We start from the raw sequence: 23,346 nt of genomic DNA on the forward strand, positions 1-23,346 counted from the left end.
ATGCTGCCCTTGACATTATTTAAAAAAATATAGGACTGGCAAATCAGACTGGGAAAAAGAAATAGCAATTAAATCTGGACAATCAGGTAATCAGCTACATCTTCTACAGTGCAGCATCTGTAGTGATGAGGGGAGGAAAGAATCTTTACGAAGCACCCACTATGTGCTGGGTGCTTTGTCTATGTCAGGAGCCTTATCAGTTGCATTCTAATTAGAAATGAGGTACAATGGAGCCAGGAATATCTAGATTTACCACCTACCTCATGTAATTTTCTAGCTCTGTGACTTGAGTAAGTTCTGTAAGCATTCTGTGCCTCAAATTTTTTTTATCTATAAAATGGTTTGGAAGATTGTTTTGAGTAGTAGGTAAAATAAATTTGAGTAAGCCCAGTACACAGATCATATCAGGTGCTCCATAGTGAATATTATAAATCTAACTTATTTAAATGTACAATAGCCCAGTTAGAAGTTAAATTACATACATATAGATGGGAATATATTTCTATATATCATAACCTCCACCTCCATATCTGTGAAGGGTACCTTATTTGTTTCTTGGTGGGCTCTTTTATTTTGGTTTGGGGGCCACACCCAATATTTCCTCAGGATTTACTCCTGATTCTGTATTCAAGGTCACTCCTGGTGGCCCCCTTCGCTATAGGTCTGCTGCGTGCTATCTATTGTACTATCACTCCAAACCCTGAGGTTACTTTATTTGGAAATTAAGATTATAAAGTTAAAATATATATCAATATATACTAATATGTATATACTATATATATGTACAAATATACAGAACCAGATTCAGAGAAAATACCACATGAAGATGAAAATGTGAGGTGATGGCAACTATAAACCATGTAATGCTAGAGAGGGCTAGAAAACCATCAGAGGTAAGGACAGGAAATGTATCTAAGAACTATCCATGGGGGAAAAAATAAAAGAACTATCCATGGGATTATGGCCCTGCTCACAGATTAACAGAAAGATTAATAAACTATCCAGATTATAGAAAGTTGTTGCAACATCCTACAGGTGAAAAGACATCTTAACTTTCATATCAAGGACTGAAGTCCAGAGAGGTAAAGTTTGGAACTCAAGATCACCTCCCCAGAAGAAAGAACTGATATTTGAAGCCAGACCTGTTTGAACTCACCTCTTGCCCACTCTCCACTCACTTGTGTGGGCCTTCCACGAGGCCATGAAACTCATGACAAAAAAGGAGGTGGGTTTGAAAATGAGTCCCCATTTATCACACCCCAGTCCTAGAGGAGTGCCAGGTCAGAGTGGCCTGATTATGAACAGCTCATTAAGTAAAGAGCAGTGAGCTTTTGAGAGTGATTTTTTAAAAAAAGAATCGACTTTTATTTATAGTGACGTTCCAGTCATTAATTTCAAAGGAAAAAAGCCCAAAGCAGAAGCAGGTTCATTAAAATTTTGACATTAGTAATTTAATTAAATTGAGTCTTTGCGTCTTGTTGCGGAAAATGAAACGTTAGTTCTACACCAGTTCTCAGCCCATTTTGCTTGCCTGGCTCCCTCCCCTTACCTAGTTGCTTTCTTCTCCAAATGTTTACTTGACCCACCCTTCCCACCTTCAGTACTCTCTCTCTCTCTCTCACACACACACACACACACACACACACACACACACACACACACACACACACAGGCGCGCACACACACACCACCTTTACTGACTTCATGGAAGTTTCTGGGATCATAGAAGCACCAAGAAACCTACAGCAGAGGAAATGGCAAAGAAGCCAGCTCTGAGGGATCATGGGAACACCAAGGAAGTCAGCATTATGGGATCATGGGAAATGTGAAGGAAATAGAATCATGGGAATCCTCATGAAGCTAGCACTGGGATCATGAGGATGCCAGGAAGCCAGCACTGTGGGATCATGGGAAATGCCAAGGAAGTGGAATTATGGGAACACCCAGGAAGTCAACCCTGTGGAATCATCAGAAATACCAGGAAACTTAGAGCAGGGCCATAGAAATGTTAAGCTCGACTAATGGGCACGGTGATGGTGATCATAGGTGAAGACTAGGAAAGTAAAATTCTTGAATATTCAAGGTAACTCTCACACTGACTTTAGTGTCTTAAAGGCAGGATTTACTTTACCTAGTTTGTTTTATTTCTAGTATAATAGGTTCTTATGAATTTCTATTATATGAAAGGATTAATACAAGTAACTAACTACTACAAGCTACTAATTAACGAACACACAAATATATCTCTACAAGTACCAGGCCTTTAATGAGGACCACAAGATACAACTGACAGGAGCTGTCATCAAGGCCACAAAACCCTGTCGAATGATCAAATTTCTTGAACACATACTATGAGAGGGATAAATTCCTTATTACTGATAATCTATTCAACTATTAAAACTATTGTTTTACTTTCAGCGATATAAGGTCAGAGAAGTCACATTATTCAAGGCAACTGAGCAAGACAGTGACATAACTTCTGGCCCAGATCATGATGGTACTGGTGTTGCCCTTTACATCCACACCAAGCTCTCTCAATAGGAGAATAAATGGGAAGGGGAAGCCTATCCAAAGGTCTCTAGGTCAGCATGGCTGGTAGAAAGTGTCCTAGGAGGCAATAATATGTGCAGTAAGTGGCTGCAAAGCTCTGGGAAGATGAAGAATTAAGCCTTTGCACTTGTTACTCTCACTTTCTGTAAAACTCTTTGATCTAGAAAATCTCACTTATCTCTAAAGTTAGCATAGATATCACCTCTTCCAGGAATTTATCTCTGATTTCCTTCATTGAATTCGGTCTCCTCCCTACTCCTAATTCCATCAAATACAACATAACTCAAAACAAAACATTGTTATTGAGATAATATGGTTACAACGGTGTTAACACTGACACTTTTGATAACATAATTTACTGCACATTTACTACTATCGAAGTGCCAGAGACCTTCTATTGCTGTCCTTGCATTTCTAGTTCACTTTCTTCCAACTCTCCACCTCTTACCCCAACTTAATGATTCAATTCTGTCCTCAGAATCCAAGGATCTGTTTACATTAGATACTATTCCTTCCTTATTTTATTTTCTTACATATCACACATGAGTGAGGTCATCAACATTTCTCTTCTCCTGACTGAGTTTTATTACCTTGATATCCTCCAGTTTCAAAGTGTAGCAAAAAGGTAAGAGATAATCTTTTCTTAAAGCTGAGTAGTATTCCATTGTGTATATATACCATAATTTCTTTATGCACTCTTCTGTTATTGAGTATTTGGGTTGTTTACAGATCTTCTTATAAATAGCTTATAAATACTATGTAGGCAATGAATATAAATATCTTTTGAAAATAATGCTTCTGTATCTTTGGGCTAGATGCAAATGAGTGAATAACTGTGTCAAATGGAAGTTGTATTTAATTTTTGAGACTCTCCATACTGTTTTTTTTATAAATTATTAATAAGAGGACAGTTCCATCAACAATGAGTGAAGGTTTTTGTTTTTGTTTTTTTTTACTATACCCCCTTCCGCAATACTGGTTGCTTCCAGTTTTTGTTTGTTTTTGTATAGGTCATTCTCACTGGTGTGATATCACATTGTCATTTTAACCTGCATGTCTTTAATAAGAGATAATGAATGCTTTTGCATATGCCCATAGGTCCCTGGATGGATTGGGAGCAAAATTCCTTTGTTATACTTATCCAGACTCTGTCCTGAATATTCTACAAGCTTGAACTCACTGAATCTTCTTTCAAATTGGGGGACTGAGGGACAGTGCTTGAGAGACTTGTTCAGCTCCCACCAGGAGTTATTAGGCAGGGTTATATTCCAAGCTCTGTTACTCCACCACACTACAGCCAGGTCTCTTGGGGCCCTCAGTACACTATCCTTGGGTGATGCGATTTGGCAAGCAATCTGACCTTGACTGTGACCCCTTGTCCTCAAGCTCCAGGACATATTGAAGCAGTGTGGGGGTGGATGGAGATAACTCCAAGGCAAAGGCGATTCCAGCTTTAGGGGATGGGAGGAGCCTCACTGAAGAGTCACACCCTCTCCTTCCTGATTGGTGGGGGCTGCTGCTCTGGACTATATTTACTGAGGATCTGGCACCCTGGCTGTGATTGCTTTTGCTCTTCTCCCTCACTATGTTTCCCTTTTCTCTCTTGAAAGGGTTTAACCGATCAAAGCTCAGGTCCTCCTCTTCACTTTTCACTGACTAGCACTAATGATCCCTTCATTTCCCCCAAGCCCTTTTGGCCCCACTTCCAGTTGATTGCCAGAGGAGACCCAGAGCAAAGCACAGACTGTTGGTTTAATCTCCAGGCCACACTCTGTAGCCCTTTCAAGAGTCTAGGGAGCCCAGAGAGGAAAGTCCCTTCCCTAGGTGCATCTTTAGCTACTTAGCTCATACCTATATCCGAGCAGGAGAGAATTCAGAAAACCTGATGGAAGGAAATGCTTATACCAGGCAGGTGACCTCGGAGAAACCTCAGACCAAACCTGTCCGGAGGAAATGAGACCCCCAAAGGCAGTCCTTCTTAGTGAAGTGCTGCTTGGAGACTGGAGTAGGCCTAGCTCGCTGATCCTATGTGGTTTTCCTTCTCCCCACAGTTCTCCCCAGTCACACGTGTGGGAACCCGGGGCGCCTGGCCAATGGCATCCAGCAGGGCTCCACCTTCAATCTGGGGGACAAGGTGCGCTACAGCTGCAATCCCGGCTTCTTCCTGGAGGGCCACGCCGTGCTCACCTGCCATGCCGCCTCTGAGAACAGCGCCACGTGGGACTTCCCGCTGCCCTCCTGTCGAGGTAGGTGCCCAGAGAAGGGCAGCTGGGGAGGAGATGCACAGCTTCCTGGAGAGGTGCATTTTCTGTAGGGTGTCATTGATCAACTTCGGTCTCCATCCACAGCTGTTCTATCTCGGACTCCTTAATCTCACCTGATCTCCTGGATGGATACTCCCTCCCTCCACCTCCTTTCTCATCCACTCACTTAACTCTTAGCCTGGCTGCTCTCCTCATCCTTACTTCCTTGTATTTTCATTGTATTTTCACTTCCTTCCTGCAATTGTAATTCTCTCTGTGTTTAATATTTCTTCTCCCTCCTCTCAACCTCCAAATAGGCTCTAAATCATTTTATCCAACACCTCCAAAAAGTAGCCTCTAAAAAGTAGCCTAACTTTTGTCATGATCTCGCAATCTCTGTCTCCCAGCCATACAGACTTCTTTACCCTGGTTTCCAAGATTTTGCTGGCTTTAACTCCAGAATCCCTGTATCCTTGAATCCATTCCCCAGGCCCAACCCTCCCAGGCCGTCCTGGACAGCTGGTCACCCTGTTCTCACCACCCCAACCAAATTTATTTCTAGGATAATTTCGCATGCCTCTTATCTGAGGATAAAAATGAATGCACCCTCTTTTCTAAGTGATCTTAAAAAACACATAAAAACATAAAAGATAGCATATTTATTATAATCATAATTTATTATAACCCTAAGTTCTATATTTTCCTGCTAGCTTTTACGTTGCATTACACATGTGTATTCATTACAAATATGTACCTAATGCATATTATAGTGCACTACAAAGTACGTGGTTATTTTTAAACCATCGTTTAAGAACCGTGACATTGTACTAAAGGGTTTCCCTTGCCAGTGGCAACACTAAGCCTCTAGAAAGTTCCATCTAGCCTTGTCTCACTTCCTATTTATTCCTCAGTACCCTGGCCTTTGGCCCCAATATTCTGCATTCTGTTGCCAAATCAGGTGGGAATTTTTCTAGCTCTTATATTCTTTGACCTTTAAACAACCCTTGCATGGGTCACCACTCTTTTCATCTTAAATATCTATCTTTAAATTCCATAGATCCCAGTAGAGCCAGATATAGGCATTGGAGGATAATTTCAGGAAATTGAGTCATGATTGGAACAAGTAGCTCTTCTTGGGGTCAAGTTCTACCTTTGATCTGAGAGGAAGCTTTTCTGTAATTAGTATAAAAAGGAAGGAATCAACCCTCCTTTTCCCATAAAGACTATCACTCTGGTCCCTAAGGAACCCCTTTCAATGGGACAGATTAAGGTGAGATGATGGTGTGGTCTCCAAAATCTATGACTCTGGGATCAAAGCAATCATACAGTGGGGAGAATGCTTGCCTAGCACACAGCTGACCTGAATTTGATCCCTGGCATCCATAGGCTCCCCTGGGCACCTCTGGGAGTGTCTCCTGAGCACAGAACAAGAATATACCCTGACCATAGCCAGATGTGGCCCAAAACAGAAAGACAAATAACAAACAAAAAATTATGATCAAGCCATAATTTATGGTCATGAGGACTAAAGTGATGATAGTACAATGGTTAGGGCCCTTTGCACTCAGCCAACCTGGGTTCAATCCCTGGAACCTCATATGGTCTCAAGTGTTCCAGGAATTATTCCTGAATACAGAGTCAAAAGTAACCTCTGATTATCAGCAGGTTCAAAAACAGTAAAACTAAACTATAATTTATGGAAACAGTTGCCTTTGTTTTCTTAAGTAGGGGTCTTTCCGGGCAATACAAGACTCATAATTCAGGGCCCAGCCCTACATTTTAGGGGACCATCAGAGTTACACCTCATGGTGCTGAGGGCCATGGTCACAAAGACTGATGTCTGAGTCTGTCCTATTTGAGGAAGCTTGAACCATGTCTCAGACCCTGGGGAGTTTTCTTATGACCTTTTCATTAATTACTCAAGCAAGTTTTTCTGCCCACTTCTCTCTCTCTTTCCTTTAAGCATCAGAGAACCCAGCATACTCTACTCTGAACATCTTGCATCTCTTGCAATTTCTAAGCCACTGTGTGTCACTTAATTATGGCCAGGGATGACTCTCCAATCTCCTTCCCGCTCAACCTTGTCTGAAGCATCAGGACCACATGGAAATTACACTTCACCAAACCCTACCCCACAATGTGCTTAAAGGGAGTGGGAAGACATCCAGTACTGACTTTGTTTCTCTAAGCCCCCTCTTTCGCACCACCATCCCTCTCAGCCAAGCCAGCCAAGCCCTTCCCCCATCACCCAGTGGCATCTCACACTCCTCATTCTTTAATTCCCCTGCAAGTCACCATGTCTTGGCAAGTCTCCTTCTGACTCTAATATCCTCATTCTACTCCTCCTCAGGGACTTCCTTGGGTACAGCCCCGCCTCCTCATTCCTCACCTGACTCAAGGCCAGGCCAGGCGTTTCTCACTGGGCAGCCTTCCTCTGGTCCCCTATCCTGCAGCATCCCAGTCCATTGTCCACACTGCTGAGACAATTTTCATGGATTCCAATCTGACAATGCCACTCATGGCTCCGAGTCCCTCCCATGGCTATCCATCAGGATGAGGTCAAGTTCATTATTTAGTGGAATACACGTGACTTCCAGGGCTCTAGGCCAGCCCTTTTAAGTCCCCTCTTGCAAGTCAGCCTCATCAGAGAATGTGCCTCCTCCTTCCCCCTAATATACCAGGAAACCCATTAAGGTTTCAGCCCCCCCACCCCCAGCAGAAGAGCTTTGAGCCCCGAGACCCAAGGAGCCTGGGCACAAAGACAGAACTGCTTATTGATCAGGAGAGGAAAGCACATGCTCCTATCCTGCCCCTGCTTGTTTCCATTTCTCTTCTCATTTGCCACCACCTGTCATAGAGAAGCTCCTCCAATCCATCAGTGACTTCCTGACAACACTTGTCCAGGCTGCCTCCAGTAGGTGACCAAGGAATTGAGGGTGCTCACTTGCTCACTCCTACTGCACTTACCAGGAGCTGCAGTCATGCCAGAATTAACAGGCTCCTATTCTGGAAGGCTGAGAGCTTTCTGGCCTTTCTTCCTCTCATGTAGACTCATGGACTGGCATCTGTGCATGGATAACCAGGGGGCAGTGGTCTGTAAATATTAGCTGAATGAATGGCTGGCTGGGTCTGATTTGCCATCAGGATCATGTAGGCACAAGTCAGAATGGAAAGTGAGTGGCCTGGCTCAGCCTGCCTGCCCAGCGGCTCTGAGTGACAGAAATGTTCTGAGTCCAGCACTTACTGGCCTGGACAAGGATGAGAATAGTATGCCTCTGCTTCATAGCAGATAAGCCATATCCGTGGTGGAAAGGGCAGCTCCAGCCAGAGACATGGCTCAAATTAAGGGGAAATGGGCAAGAGCTGGGATGGGTGTGAATCTGAGCTCCTAAGATTCCTGGCCCACCCAGCTGACAGCTAGCTGTCAGAGGGAAGTGTGCATGGCCTCCCTGTCTGTCTTTTCCCAAGGCATCTCTCCCTGGGCCCCACTATATTGCTAAGCCTCCTCAAGAAGGAAGACTATATAGATTTCATCAAGAAGCCTTTGGCTAGTGAGGATCTTAACCTGGGATGAGAAAGGATACAAAGGACAGGCACTGGGTTCAGATACTCTGGGGGCTGAGAGGCAGGTGGTGGAAACCCAGCAGAGGAATAAGAAATGCTTGGTCTCTGGGGTTCCAGCCAAAAACCACTGCAGGCTGTCCTCAGAGCTGAGGACATGGGCATTGGGTCTGTTGAATCCTGGATCACAAACACTGCTCTGCAGTCCAGATTTTCTAATCAGAGGAGGTGGAGGCAACAGAATGTGAAACTAAAGCAGTAGGTGGGCTAGGGTGAGAGATATGCTTGACCTAGTCATGTCAGCTCATAGCTATGAGTCCCCTGAGACTGCTAAGATGCTCTAAGTTTTAGGTAGCAGCCTCAGGTTGACTACTTATTTATTCATTCACTCAGACTCAACAACTTTGTACTGGACGCCTGCAATGTGCCAGACAATCATTGATTGACTGTGTTCATCGACTGCCCTTTTAAGTGCCAGATATTGTTCTAGATGCAGAGCATGGCAGGGGGGAACATGTCAGTACAAATCCCATGATCTCATGGAGTGTATATTGAGCAGTTGTAGGGCAGAAAAAAGACAAACTGGATAAGCACATTTTGGATCATTCTCAGAACTGTGAAGGCAGTGGCAAACTCATGACAAAGAAGGTCACTCTAGATAGTGCTGTTGGGAGATCTCTCAGAAGAAATGGTCTCTGAACTGAGTCCTTCATGGCAGGAAAGAGGTTGTGTGTGAAGAGGTGGGAAACAATACTTTCAAAAAGAGGAGGGGTAGGTCCAAAGGTCCTTTGACAGGAGAAAGCTTGGCATGTTAGAGGAATAGCAAACAGGCACATTTATCTGCATAGACCAAAGTGGGGAACCATGTGATAAAACAAAAGCTTAATTTTGGCCTGGGAAGCATCAAAGAGTTAGAGATTTGCATGCAGGAGGCCTGGCTTTGATCTCTGGCTTCGAAAGACTCCCTGAGCACCACCAGAGCATTGACTTCCTGGTATGGGCCAAATGTGGCTCTTGAATACCTGGAACCTCTCTGGCCACTGGGACCCCCTGCCCCTTTTTCTACCTCCCTGAACATCACTATGAAATTCAGAGCAATTCAGAGCATGGGCTGGGGAGCAACATGCCTAATGTAGACTCTGAGTAATACTGGCTATTACCCAAAAGGAGTTTTATTTGGTTTCTAAGTTCAGAAGGATGCTAGGGAAGATTTTAAGCAAGGAAGGATGGTGTACTTACTGAATTTCTTTAAATGATAACTCTGGATGCTTGAAGGATGAGGGATGATGATTAGCAAAGACACAGTCACAGACAAGCAAAGATGAGTTGTTTAACAGGGAAGGTGGCCTCAGTGGAGATGGGAAATTTGAGGAGATTGGGAATTTGGTTTGGGTGTCTGGCACTGTGATGGAAAAACAATGGAGGTGAGTGATTCTAGCTCTCTCTATGTGTGATCCTACTGGGGTGAGAGTTCCTGTTACTAGAATGGGTGACAGCAACAAATTGTGAGCTTACAGAGAATTAAGAGAACTTGTTTTGTCCAGATGAAGCTGGAATTGTGAAGAGACCTGCAAGTGGGGATGTCAAGTCAGAGGGAAGGTGACATTTTGAACTAAAGGGAATCCAGAGGAACATGGACTCTGGAGTTGCAAGAAAAAGAGAGCAGAAAGGGTTTGGTTAGTGAGAGCTGAGCCCTGCTGTTTGGATGGATTCTAAAGTATGCAAGGATCCCCCAAGGACCACAGCTCACAGCTAGGCCCTCAGAGTGATTCTGAGCATTGACTTTCTGGTATGGGCCAAATGTGGCTCTTGAATACCTGGAACCTCTCTGGCCACTGGGACTTCCTGCCCTTTTTTCTACCTCCCCGAACATCACTATGAAATTCAGAGCAATTTAGGGCATGGGCTGGGAGTTCAGTAACCTGGATTCAAGTCCTGTGTGAGCTACTTCTCTCTTCCTGCACCCTACTTTCATTGTTGTACATGAAGACAGTTAGTATAGGTCACTTGTCATGTGGGAGTGAGGCTCAGATGAATGCCTGCTCAGGGCACAGTAGAGGAGGCCCTGTCTTGTCATACTGTCTCTGAAATCAAGGCACTGTGATTCTGACAGTGATGGTCACTCTAAGCCAGCAATTATCTTTCCTTAACTATGAGCCAGACTCTGCAGTCTAATTTCAATACCTGTCTCTACCCTGGCAGGTTAAGATATTGCTATTTCCTGGCACTAGTGAGGGAGCTGGGGCAGCTGTGGTGAGTTTGACCAATGGTCACGTAGCAAGGAGGTGCTACAGCCAGGATTCAGCCCAGTTCACTCCAATCCAGCGTGTACCCTCTAGTCATGCCATGACCAACATTGTCTAGACTTGGGACAGGAGCATTAAGATAATCCTGATACTTTTCTAGTTCCTTCATTATGGTGGTCTTGGGTCAAGCCAGATCTCTCATGGTGTGTGTCCTGGGGGTCTGCCTGCTCCCCATACTAAACAGTCTGGCAGTTCTGACCACTGGTTGGTGGCAGGCTCTAAAGTCTCTGTGTCACTCTGCCTTAAATTCACTGACTGAACTTGAGAGCTTGATGATCTCAGGATGTCTGACTGATGAGGCAGGAAGTACAATGTCATGGGGACAGACTACCAGCTTGCCTCTGGATTCTTGGGCTTATCCCATGATGCTCAGGATAGAGGCCTCTGGGGAAGGACCTGAGGATCTTCTCATGGAGCCTCAAGGTTGAGGAAATCTGAGCCTGAAGTCTCCCCTCTCTGCCTGAGTCAGGGGTAACTGAGCCTTTGCTCAGAAGCAGCACAGAGCCACATCTTGGGCTCTGGAGGAGAGGGGAGTAGGAAACTGGTAGACCCCACTCTAGAGTCTGACACCCTTACTTGTGACAGCACTGCAGCCACTGTGAAACCTAGAGCAAAAGGGACTCCGGGCTAAGTTTCCCTTTATGGCTAAGTTTCCATCTCCCAACTGTGACACAGATCCTCTCCAAGCCTGTTAGAGACCACAAATACCACCCCTGGACATCTGGTGATAGCAGATAGACTGTCAGGTCACACAAAATAGTGTAAAATCCCCTTGACACTAGACAATCAATTTAATGGTGACCATATACTGTAACTTCCCTGTGGCAACCCCAGGATAAGTGGATAAGCTAGCCACTATACCACAGGGGGTTGTCTCCTGCAAGAGGTGGCCCTGACTGGTCAGTTTTGGGCTTGTTGGCAGATGGGTAAAGTCTTGCTTTGCTTTATTTCAATTGAGTGGTCTCACCCTTCTGTTTCGGACCCTAACACCACCAAATCTGGGGAGGCCGGAAATAGGGGGTACAGGTGTGGAATCAGAAGTTCTTGGATCTGATTGAGGCCCCTGTATTCATAGCTGGGTGGCAGTGGACCAGTTTCACTTCAAAATGTGTTAAATTGGGGCTGGGAAGGTGGCGCTAGAGGTAAGGTGTCTGCCTTGCAAGCGCTAACCAAGGAATGGACCGTGGTCCGATCCCCCAGCGTCCCATATGGTCCCCCCAAGCCAGGGGCGATTTCTGAGCACATAGCCAGGAGTAACCCCTGAGCGTCAAACGGGTGTGGCCCAAAAACAAAAAAAAATGTGTTAAATCTCAGAATTCTTTCTCAGAAGATTGAGATAGAACCTCTGTCTCTGAGGTTTGTGGATACTATGGAGGAAATGCAGAAATGTCCAGCTCAATGCCCAGACTAATAGAAAATCCCAGTTCTGAGAAGTAGAAAATCAAGAACCATGTCTGGGTGGTTCACTTATTTCCCCCCCCCCCCCACAGCAGTGGGGTTTAGGAGTTGTAGTACAGGAAAGGGATGTTCTCAGGTGATGATAATTTCTTTATGTTAAGAAGGTGTGTCCTTGGTAAAGCCAAGGATAACAGGGCAGAGCCCTCAGCCCCAGAAGAGGCCACTGATAAGGTTGGGAAGGTTGTTGGGGCTACCACCTACCAGAAAATGGGAGCACAAAAAGTTTTGGGGCCCTCCTACTTTGTTCTCAGTTTTGCACTGGGACCATTAGGATTTTCCTTTTCTAAGAGACTAAATGGCCTCAGGGAAGGAAAATGTGATCATAAGCCCAATATTAAGGCCCTCCTGAAGTTTCCAGATGGTCACGATGTGTAGTGTACAGCATTGCCCTGAAATGGGGGAAGTAAAAAGGAGCAGTGAGAATCATTGTAGAGTTAGCAGATGCCAAAGAGAGCTGAGGAATCATTCTCTAAATTATAGTTCATTGGAGAATTTCCAAAGGAATTAACATTGATCATAAATGTAGCCATAAGCTTAGGCAGGCAACCATCGACCTAACACACCTGCACCTAAGATATACATGACTTAATGGCCATGCAGCATGCTCATTGCCGGAGACGGGGATGTGTGAATTAATATTGCAGGACTGTGGTGTCAGCTGAAGGTTATATTTTATGGCTCTGAAGTTGTAACCATGAAATATGATGCCTTATTTAAAGTGTGAGAAAATCTCCAAACAACTTTTACAGCATCTTCAATCAAAGCAGGGAGGTGCTGGAACAAGGGTTTCAGCAGAGCCCAGAGGCAGGGGCAGCTCAGCTGGTCCAGAAGTCATCTTCAAAGCAGCCTGGCACCTCTGGCCAAAGCATCTCAGGCTCCCCGAATTCTCAGTTCTGTATAGTCAAAGATCCTTGACTCCCACTGGGGAGTTTAGACATGTCAGCAGTCTTGCCACACCTTCTTGCCAAGCAAGGATGTGTGAAAATGTCAGGGTGGGAGGCTCTGCTGGTGTCCCAAACCTCTGAGCTTTGAATTCCCATCCATTTCTTTGTGGAACAAAAGCTCAGTACATGCTTGCCAGTGGTAGATTAGGTTCCTCTCCTAGGGTTTACTGACCAGACAGTAAATTCTCAATGTGATTGATCAATTAGTTAGAAACAGTAACTAGGAGAAGATATAAAGTGTTTAAGGGGGGGTTAATGTATGGAAAGAGGATTCTATTTCTGGAAAGATCTTGGAGGAAGTGACATTTATTTTGGGACCTGAAGAATAAAGAGTAGGCATCCAGGTCTAACAAGGGTGAAAGAAGTTTCTAGAATGAAAAAAAAATAGCCCTTTCAATGATCTGCAAACAGTGAGATGCCAGATGCCTCCAAAGACCCTGGCTCAATCCTCAGGGACTATGGGAGTCAGAGGGGTTCTTATAATTGAGTGGCCAGGTTGGGTAGCTAGTTCTGGGAAGCTGTTTTCAAGCAGGGATTGGCCTTCCAGCTGCCTGGAAACATAAGTGTTTTCTAGAAGAAGGGTGAAGGCAGAAGACCAGGTACAGAACCATTATAGACATGACTTGATCACTGGTTGTGTCTGGGATAAGGAGTGGGTGTGACCCCTAGCTTCTGGCCTAAGGCTCTGGGGAAAGTAGGACATATCCTGGATGGTTTCCAAGATGGCATGTCCACAAGAAGGATACTCAGTGGCAGGAAAGGATGAGGATACCTGGGCTGGGTGAAGAGAGAGAACCACAGGGAAAACTTGATGGGTTTCTAAGCCTGGAGCCAGACAGAAGCTGTGGCATCCTCTTTCTCCCTAGATCTGCTTCCCTTTCCAGTTTCCCTGGAACATTTGTCTACCTGGTCTCACATACAGATGGCTAGCAATGTTGCGGCTGTCAGAGACCTGGCCTCCTCTCCAGAGGGGAGATCCTGCCCCATCTTGCTTTCTTGGCTCTTCCCAGGTCCTTTGTTCCACCTGTTCATAGTGTTTCTAACCTTTACTTTACTTCCACAGAGGAATTTCCTATTTGCCTTGTTAATGCAAGCATCATAATTTCTAGGCCCTCTAGATTTGGTGCGTTGGGCATGGTTCCATTTTGTCCCTCAAGACTCATACTCAGCATGGGGATGGGGACAGACCCAGAGGGAGGGTCACCCTTGTCCATGGAGCTGTTTCCACCCTGGTCCCTGTTGGCCTTAATAGCATCATCTTAATCCCTAACAGAAATCCCAGGATCTTCTTTCTTTTGCTTCTCTTTGCCCACCTAACCCTGATTCTGAATATGTCTGTATTCTTCCTTTCACCATCAAGACCTTGTTCCAAAGCTCTCTCCTTACCTTTGGTCTGCCACCCTGCTACTTTCAACCACAACATCTGTCCATTATCCAGCCAACAGTCACATTTCTAAATTAGGGCTGGGCTTTCTCTTTTATTTGAAACTCATCTAGGAGTCCCTTCCCTGTGTGAGAGAGTTCCACAAGGCCTTTTTCAGTGCATCTCTGCTGTATTTTGTCCTTCTCTAATTATCTCAAGTGTCAGCACATCTTAACATAGTAGAAAGCACCCACTCACGCCAGGCCTCCTTGCCTTGCTATATATATCCACTATATCCTCTGCTGGGCACCAACAACATTCTACTCCAGCAAACTTCTTTGTCAAGGTTCAGACTGAAGATAGGACATCTTCATCATGATTACCCATGCCCTTACAAAGCAATCAGGAGGCCTAGAGAGAGAACAAGGCTTAAGACCTTACATAACATGGACCAAGGTTTGACCACTGGTACTACATAATGGTACCCCAAACCTTGCCAAGAGTGATACCTGAGCAGAGTCAGGAGTAAACCCTGAGCACAGCTGGGTGTGCCTCCCAAAACAAACATGCCAACAACAACAAAAAAAAAATCAGCAGTCAAGTCGTCTCATCACCTCACCTAACACTGGATGGAAACCAGAAGATGCACTGTCTTTTGAATAGCGAAAAATAAGAGCACCATGTACAGAAAACTGATTTTGACAGCTGTGACTGGGCAGAACTATCCTTGGGACCGATAAAAAAAAACCCTGCCCTAGACTGTGGACCAGAACTCTTATTAAAAAAAAAAAAGGGGATTTCTTATTGCAGAAGCCCAACTTGGACAACAGAGACTGAGCAGAACCCTTAGATCTATAATATCCCATACTTCGCTTGGGCACTAAATGAAAACAGGGAGCATCGGATACAGAAGACTGTACACAACAATGGTGGAACAGAACCTTTAAAACCGTAAAGACTCCAACCTAGACCCTATCCTAGGACCTGTACAAATACCAAGAACGCTGGATAAGTGGCCTCATTGTCTCACCCACAACTGAGAGGAAAGTTTCCTGGCACCACATACAAAGCCCTTGGGATGAGGTAACGAACACCTATGGAGACAGGGGTTGATCCCATGATAGTATGCTTCAAAGATGGAGAAGCCCTGAATCTCTTAGGCCACAGGAATTTTCATTCTCCCCCAATGCTTACTGTGCCTTTACAAAAAAAAAAAAGTGGAGGGAAAGCCAAACCCTACCATTGCAGCACCCCTTCTTTTTCTTGTTTTGTTTCAATTTGTTTGGTTTTGACTTTATTTTCCTTCTCTCCTCCACTTTTCTCTTCCCTTTTCACTCCTGTGATTATTATTTGGTGATTTTTTTTCTTTTCTCATTAGCCGGGTGCATTTTTTTTCTTCTTTTTCTCTTTTTTTGGTAGTTGCAGCCAATTTTTTCTCTTTTCCTTTTTTCTCTTTTCTTCTTTCTTTTTCCTTCTTATCCTTTTTATCGCAAACGACAACAGAATAGACAATCTACAACAAGCTATAAAGTGGAGACCAGTAGCACTAGTATGCTGGGGGGAAAGGGTGGGAGATATGAGATGCATGCTGCAAACGGGGGTGGAGGGAGGACAGCACTGGGGTGGGAGTGCCCCTCATTCATTGTCACTATGTACCATAAATAAGGCTGTGAAAAATAAAAAAATGTATTTATAAAAAAAATCAGCAGTCATGTGGCTGGAATGTAGACAGTTTCCCTGCATAGACAGGTCCATGCAGGGCCACGGGCATGGAATTGACAAATCTCCTGTCTGCTGTACAGCTCCAGAGCTTATCTCCCTGGTAATGGTCACAGTGAAGTTATTGACATCAGAAGGAGATCAGACTTCATAGGCTCCTGCCAGAGAGATATCCTGGCTGGAAATAACGCACATTCGATACAACAAATAAACAGCTCCGTCAAACTGGATTTAGAGCCAGTCAAGGCAAAACTGCTTCACTCGCTCCCTTCCCTCTCTCTCTCTCTCTCTCTCACCATCCCTTACTCATTCCAAGATCCTGAGCATTTGGATGGGTGGCAGCAATAGAAGTGGGAAGGAGGGGAGGGAGAGTAGAATTGGCTCCATCACTTTGGATGTGGCCAAGCTCTGCCTGGCCACAGTTCTGGTATCATTTCTTTCCTTTTGAATTCAAGTCATCCTAACTCCTAAGTCCCACAATACCAATGCTCTTGCATTTCTTCTGTCGCAATACCTTGCCCCTGGGGTCGGCCAGGCAGCCAGTTCACAAAGCAAGTGTGTGTCTGCAGGCTCAGCCTTCAAATCATAGCCAGACTGCCAGTGTCTAAGAGCCTCTATAAGTGCTCCTTCCTCTGCTTCTATGTTCTCTCTTTCTCTTCCCTCTCTCTCTCTCTCTCTCTCTCTCTCTCTCTCTCTCTCTCTCTCTCTCTCTCTCTCTTCTCTCTTTTTCTACACCACAGCTCAAGGATCCTGTTAAGTCACAGATCGGATCAACCTCTAATTATATCACAAATCAGATTAGTGAGTGTGAGCCTTATACTGACTTGCCATCTCATCCAAGTCAAAGGGAAAGTCCTAGTAGTGGCCTCTGGGCTCCTGTGGGACCTCTACATCTTCACTCTTCTTGTTCCCACTGCTGCTTGCTCCTTAGTTTTCTCACTACTCCTTTTTTGGGGGGGGAGCACTACAGGTTTTAAGGTTAGGATTAGGGTTTGGGTTTGGTTTGGTGTTAGGTTTGGGTTAGGGTGAGGAACAGGGTGTTAGGGTTAGAGTTGGTGTGTTATGGGTGGATTAGGGTTGGGTTAGGATTAGGGTTAGGTTTAATGTTAGGACTAGCTCAGTTTTAACTGTAACATTAGTATTAATGTTAGGGGGTTAGAATTTGGGTTATGGTTATGCTTAGGTTTAGGATTCTGGATAGGGTAAGATTAGCAATAGGGTTAGGTTTAGGGTTAGGGTTAGGATTAATGTTAGGGTTGGGTTTAGGATTAGGATTAGGTTTAGGATTTTAAGGCTAGGATTAGTTTTTTTAATCAGTGATTATAAAATTTTTCATAGGGCCCGGAGAGATAGCACAGCGGCGTTTGCCTCCCAAGCAGCCGATCCAGGACCAAAGGTGGTTGGTTCGAATCCCGGTGTCCCATATGGTCCCCCGTGCCTGCCAGGAGCTATTTCTGAGCAGACAGCCAGGAGTAACCCCTGAGCACCGCCGGGTGTGGCCCAAAAACCAAAAAAAAAAAAAAATAAATAAATAAAAATAAAATAAAATAAAATAAAATTTTTCATACTGGAGTTCAGTCACAGAATGTATACCACCGTTCATCAGTGCAATCTTCCCACCACCAATGTCCTCCCCCATTTTCCTCCCTCACTCCAACATCCTGGCTGTCTCTCAGACAGGCATTCTACCTCTCTCCCTCACTATCATTGTTATGGCAGTTGTCATTGTGTTTAGTGCTCTAGCTGCATTCACAGCTCTTTATGACAAGCTTTGTGTCATGAGCTGGTCATCCTGGTGTTCAATTCTATTGTTTCTGGATACTATTGCTGTACTGTCTTATTTTTCTTATATCTTGCAGATGAGTGAGACTGTTCTATGTCTATCTTTCTCCCTCTGGTTCATATCACTCAGCATAATAGTCTTTGTGTCCATTTATGCATAGGCAAATTTTATGACTTGAATTTCTTCTAATTGCTGCATAGTATTCTATTGTGTAAATATACCACAGTTTCTTTAGCCACTCATCTATTGTCAGGTATCTGGGTTGTTTCTAGATTTTGGCTGTTGTAAATAGTGTTTTGATAGGAGTGCAGAGGGCATTTTTTGTGTTGTATTTTTGTGTTCCTAGTTTAGTTTTCTCACTACTCCTTGGTGTGCTGGTCTCTGTACATCAAGACCTTTGCATGTACTGTTTCTCCCTAAATGCTGATCCCCACAGATTTTTCCTCTCACTCCTGTGAGCCTTTGTTAAAATGCAGACTTCCCCATGAGGCCTTCCTGAGCACTTCTGAGAGGCCCAGACCCAGGAGCTCCAGCCTCCAGTTCTGTTGTCATCTCTCTTACCACAAGGCTTATTTCCTCCTCTTGGGTGTTGATGTTTTCTCCTGAAGAAAATGGGAGCCCCACCAGAGAAGGTATTCCATTTGTACACATTCCCACTAGTTACAGGAGGGCCTGGCATGTTGTAGGTTATTAACCATCTAAAAATGAATGAATGATGTCTCACAGACACTACCTCCTATGTCAAGCATCCCCCTTCATCTCCTGCGCTCTCACTGTGCCTTCAGCATCTCCATGGAATTTCTCCTGGTGGCCCTTGGGTATACCTCAGCCTCTACTTTGAGAAACATGGGGATCTGGAGAAACTACTTCTCTGGAAGTAGGTCCTGCCCTTAGAGAAAGGCATAGGTAATAGAGCTGCTGAATAAATGCACATTTTGCACCCTACTACACTGTTGTCATCTCTAGCTCTCACCCAGACTCTCTTTTGGTATATTCCATAGGAACCCGCTGCCTCATATTTGGATTAAACTCCTTCCTGGCTGTTGTCTCCATGGCAAAGGGCTATTCTCCTAGGTCTCCTGCTCCAGGAATGTCACCTTTCATTCTGCTTGGTGCTCATGCCTAAAGTCTGGAATCCATTTCACTGAGTTGTTTAGTCCTATAAGATTCACTTCTCCAACATCTCAGTGATATACCTGCTACCTTCTTCCTCAGGGTCCTAGCTCAGGTCTCCTCTGGCCTCACCCAGATTTGGATAATTGTGTCCCACCATAAGCATCTTAATAGTTCCCCCTCTGCAGATCTTCTCTATGTAGCAGCCAAGGTAAGCTTTCTGAGCTGCAAGATTAATCCTATTTCTTCACTGCCTTTGATCCTCAAGATGAAGTAGAAGAAAAGAACAGCATTTGGGGGGTATCCACTAATCACTGACTAATGCTAGGTATTGTCACCTTAATTATCTTATTTTATTAATCACAACAAATCATTGTACAGAGAAGCAAAATGAAATGAGGGATGGTGTTGGGGGTGCTAGAGAGGGCGGGCGCAAATCGCTTCAAGAGCTGGAGTGTGTGCTTTGCATAAAAGATCACTGATTTGATCTCTGCACTTCATAGTTCCTTGCCAGGCATTAAACTTTGAGCCCTGAGCCAAAAGTAGACTTTGAGCACCATGAGATATGTACCCCTTCCTTCTAAAAAACAGAGAAGTTCAAGAAATAAATTGCCTGGTCATATTGGGGAATTCTAGAACACGAATTCAAATCTAGAAGACATCCTTGTTCCTAAAATTAATTTTGTTTGTATGTTAGGGAGCTATACCCAGGGGTGCTCAGGGCTTACTCCTCCTATGTGTTTAGGAATTGCTCCTGGTATTATCACAGAACTATAATGGATGCCGGGGATCAAACCTGGTCAGCTATGTGCAAGGCAAGCACTATCCTTGCTGTACTCACTCTAGTTCCCTAAAATTTATTTCTTTCCAAAGTTGTTTTCCCTTTGTCTCCAGATCTTAAAGTTTCAGCATTTTATGTCATGTGGTCCCTTCTATTTCCACTACAGTCGTCTGCCATTCCTCTCGATTTACTCTGGTAAATCATCTACAGTTCTTTACCTTAGACATGTCTGTATTATGGGACTGTACTTAACATGTGATGCCGTTTACCAAAAATAGCCTTTCTTTTATTCCCCCTACCCAGTGGACTTATACTTATCCTCCAAAATCTAGTCTAATAGTACTTTTCCTATAAACTTTTCCCGGGTGACTCACCTAAAGAATTAGCCTCTTTTCCAAATTTTCAAAGGATGACTTTTATGGTAAGGTAACAGAAGAGTGTACTGGATAGGAACAGAGGCTTTAGAATCAACTGTCCAACATAGAATGCCAGTTCCTTTTTTCATTCTGAAATATATCACCTTCTGCAAGTGATGGAATTCCTTTGTGCTTTGGTTTCCATGCGGTAAATGAGAACAATACTTCATAGGCTTCATAATACTTCATAGTATTAGGATTAGATGAAATATGTGGAGTAGTTAAGATGATGCCTGGTATATTATAGACATTCAACAAGTACTGGCTTTTATTATTGTTCCTCTGCTCCTTCTGATACATGTATTTGAGCCCTGTTAGTGCCTTTCCCTGCCTCACAATTTAGCCCCTATCTCCTACACAGCACATGCTGCAGTGTATCGTAATCACTTACTGCCATGAAGGCTGCAGGAAAGCCAGCTTGGAAAGTTGAAGTAACTTCCCCAGCTAAGTGGCTTCAAATGATGGTCTGCAATCACTGAAAAGCCTCTGCTTTTCACTCATCAGTAGCAAAGCACATTCCTTGAATTTTTTTTTAAATTGTGGGTCATATCTAGCTTGGTTCAGGGCTTACTCCTGAGCTCAGGAATCACTCCTAATGGGGCTTAAAGGAGTTAACTGTTACCATGCAATTCTAAGGATAGAATTCAGGTTGACCATATGCATGTTGAGAGCACTAACCCATGGACTGTCTCTCCATATCCACCTTACATCATTTTTTCCATATCCACCTTAGATCATTTTTTCTGAATGTCACCATCCATCTCAGCAGGAAATTTGGCTAGAACAGTGAGACTATAGCAGTTGACCCTGTAGGGGGAATAAAACACTACTTGCCCCAGAGACTCAGTGAGAACAGATAGTGGCAGTGGTCACTTGGGCACAATGGAAAGCTCTTAGACTGAAAGTAGACATGAGATTGGGGGAGAGTGGTTACCAGGAATGGATGGAAGCATTGATACCCAGATATGATATTTATCTTAGGTCTCAAACATAGAAATGACTTTAAACAGGTCATTGTTGGCAGAGGGCTTGGCCAGGGCATGGGTAGGATTCTGAACTGACACCACACTAGAACAGAACTGTCTGGGACTGGAGAGGAAGAAAGATAGCAAAGGTCCTGCTAAGCTATGACAGTTTTGAAAAGTTTTCACTGAGGAACTGCCCTGAGTCTTTTTCCTGCTTCATCATCACTGAGGTGTCCTAAGACCCACTGGGAAGAAGTGTCTGATTCACTATAGTTGTGATCAGGAAATTGAGTGTGATGATTTATTTCCCCTCCTTCCTAGATTCCCTGGAGCAGTGGGGTACAATAAAGAGTGTGGATATAGGGCTGAGTTCAACTCTCAGCTTAATGGCTGTGTGACCCCAAGCAGGTTGCTTAACCTCCCTGTGTCTTGATCTCCAACTTGAGTCCATGATTACAATCAAATCTACAATCTATGAACAATCCTGGCATGTGGTGAGAACTGTAGAAATGTAGAAATCTGGGATGATTATTTTCAATATTCTACTTCCCTGTAATAGCATGTCTCATCCTTTCTATCACACCCTAGAATGCTCTATGTCTGTTCCGGGTAAATCCTAGGAGAAAGCCAGACATGAACAGTGGACCCACTAACTCTTGTCTCTGTACCCACAGCGGATGATGCGTGTGGTGGGACCCTGCGGGGCCAGAGTGGCATCATCGCCAGCCCCCACTTTCCTTCGGAGTACCAGAACAATGCTGACTGCACATGGACCATCCTAGCTGAGCTGGGGGACACCATCGCCTTGGTTTTCATTGACTTCCAGCTGGAAGATGGCTATGACTTTCTGGAAGTCACAGGCACTGAAGGCTCCTCCCTCTGGTAAGCACCCTCTCTCTTCCCCCACATTGCAACCAGTGGACATGGGAGGGGGTGAAAGTTGCCTTAGTCTCTTTGAGGTCTCCTTGAAGTCAAAAGCCTCTTGGCTACATCAGCACCAGCCATAACAGTTTTATTGGGATAGCATGGCATTTTCAGAGTGGAGTTTATTTTGACAGGGATTGCAGTCCAGTGTTTGAAGCAAGTTGCTAGAGAAGTTTGGGATGGGCCATGGTCAAGTCGTTTGTCTTAGGCCTAAAAGTGTTCTGGTCACTGACTTTAAAAAGTCACGGTGAAATGACTGCAAACCACATTCTCATTTTGAAAGGTGTGTTTGTGCACTGCAGAGGGCATTAAAGTGTCAGTGGTATTCATTTTCCCATCTGGTCCAGGGATAGGATTGTCCCTGAGGTCTGATGCTGAAGGTATGTGAGTGCAGTCTTAGGTTCTGACATGGCTACCAAGTTTGGCTGCTCATGAAGGATTGTCGTTGTTGTTGTCTCTGGAATAAAAAGAAGTGCATGAGCTGACATGCTGAGGTTGTGAAAGGAAGTGTCCAGTCTCCTGTCTGGGTTACAAGCTTAACAAGCACTAGGGTGGCATTTAGAACACTCTTCAGTTGTCCTTCAGGCTGTGTAAGCAGGATGAGAGCATCGAGCAGAGCTATGTCATCTTCTCAGGAGCTGGATCAGCCTGAAGTGACCCTGCTAGATGAGGACAGCAACTCTGCAGCCTCTAGGCAAGAACAGGGCCTGTCCCTGGGCCTGATGAGGGCCGCAGGCATGGCAGAGGACTCAAGTAAAGTAGAAATAGGAGTGACAAGAGTAAGAGAAGGAAGAGGCCAAGGGAAAACAAAAAACTTGACCCCCCAGGCTTGGATGTCTGAAGGGAAGGAACCTTCAGTAAACAGATACTATAGTTCTTTCCTCCCAGGTTTCATCTAAGTACAGTTAGAGAAATAACTACACTAACAACTATCATGACAATGATAATGAGTGAGAGACGTGGAATACCTGTCTTGAATACAGGCAGAGGGTAGGGGGGAGGAAGGAGACGGGGGGCATTGGTGGTAGGAATGTTTGTTGCACTGGTGAAGGAGGGTGTACTGTTTCATGACTGAAATACAACTACAAACATGTTTGTAATCATGGTGCTTAGATAAAGATATTATTTTTTAAAAATACAAAAAAAAAAGAAGAAAAAAAAAGAAACACCAGCCGCATAAGGCACATTCCTCTGAAAAACCTGACCAGAACCAATGAGGA

The 23,346-nt window shown here is 44.4% G+C and overlaps 1 protein-coding gene across 1 annotated transcript in view; it reads left to right on the forward strand.

Annotated features, from left to right (window-relative positions):
- CSMD2 (CUB and Sushi multiple domains 2) overlaps positions 1-23,346 on the forward strand; it is a 638,485-nt gene that overhangs the window by 203,688 nt on the left and 411,451 nt on the right. The window contains exons 4-5 of the mRNA XM_049775147.1: positions 4,602-4,796; positions 21,877-22,084. Coding sequence (XP_049631104.1) covers positions 4,602-4,796; positions 21,877-22,084 — 403 coding nt within the window. The remainder of the gene's footprint in view (positions 1-4,601; positions 4,797-21,876; positions 22,085-23,346) is intronic.

The sequence above is a fragment of the Suncus etruscus genome, chromosome 6 (assembly GCF_024139225.1).
Source record: "Suncus etruscus isolate mSunEtr1 chromosome 6, mSunEtr1.pri.cur, whole genome shotgun sequence".
NCBI lineage: Eukaryota > Metazoa > Chordata > Mammalia > Eulipotyphla > Soricidae > Suncus > Suncus etruscus.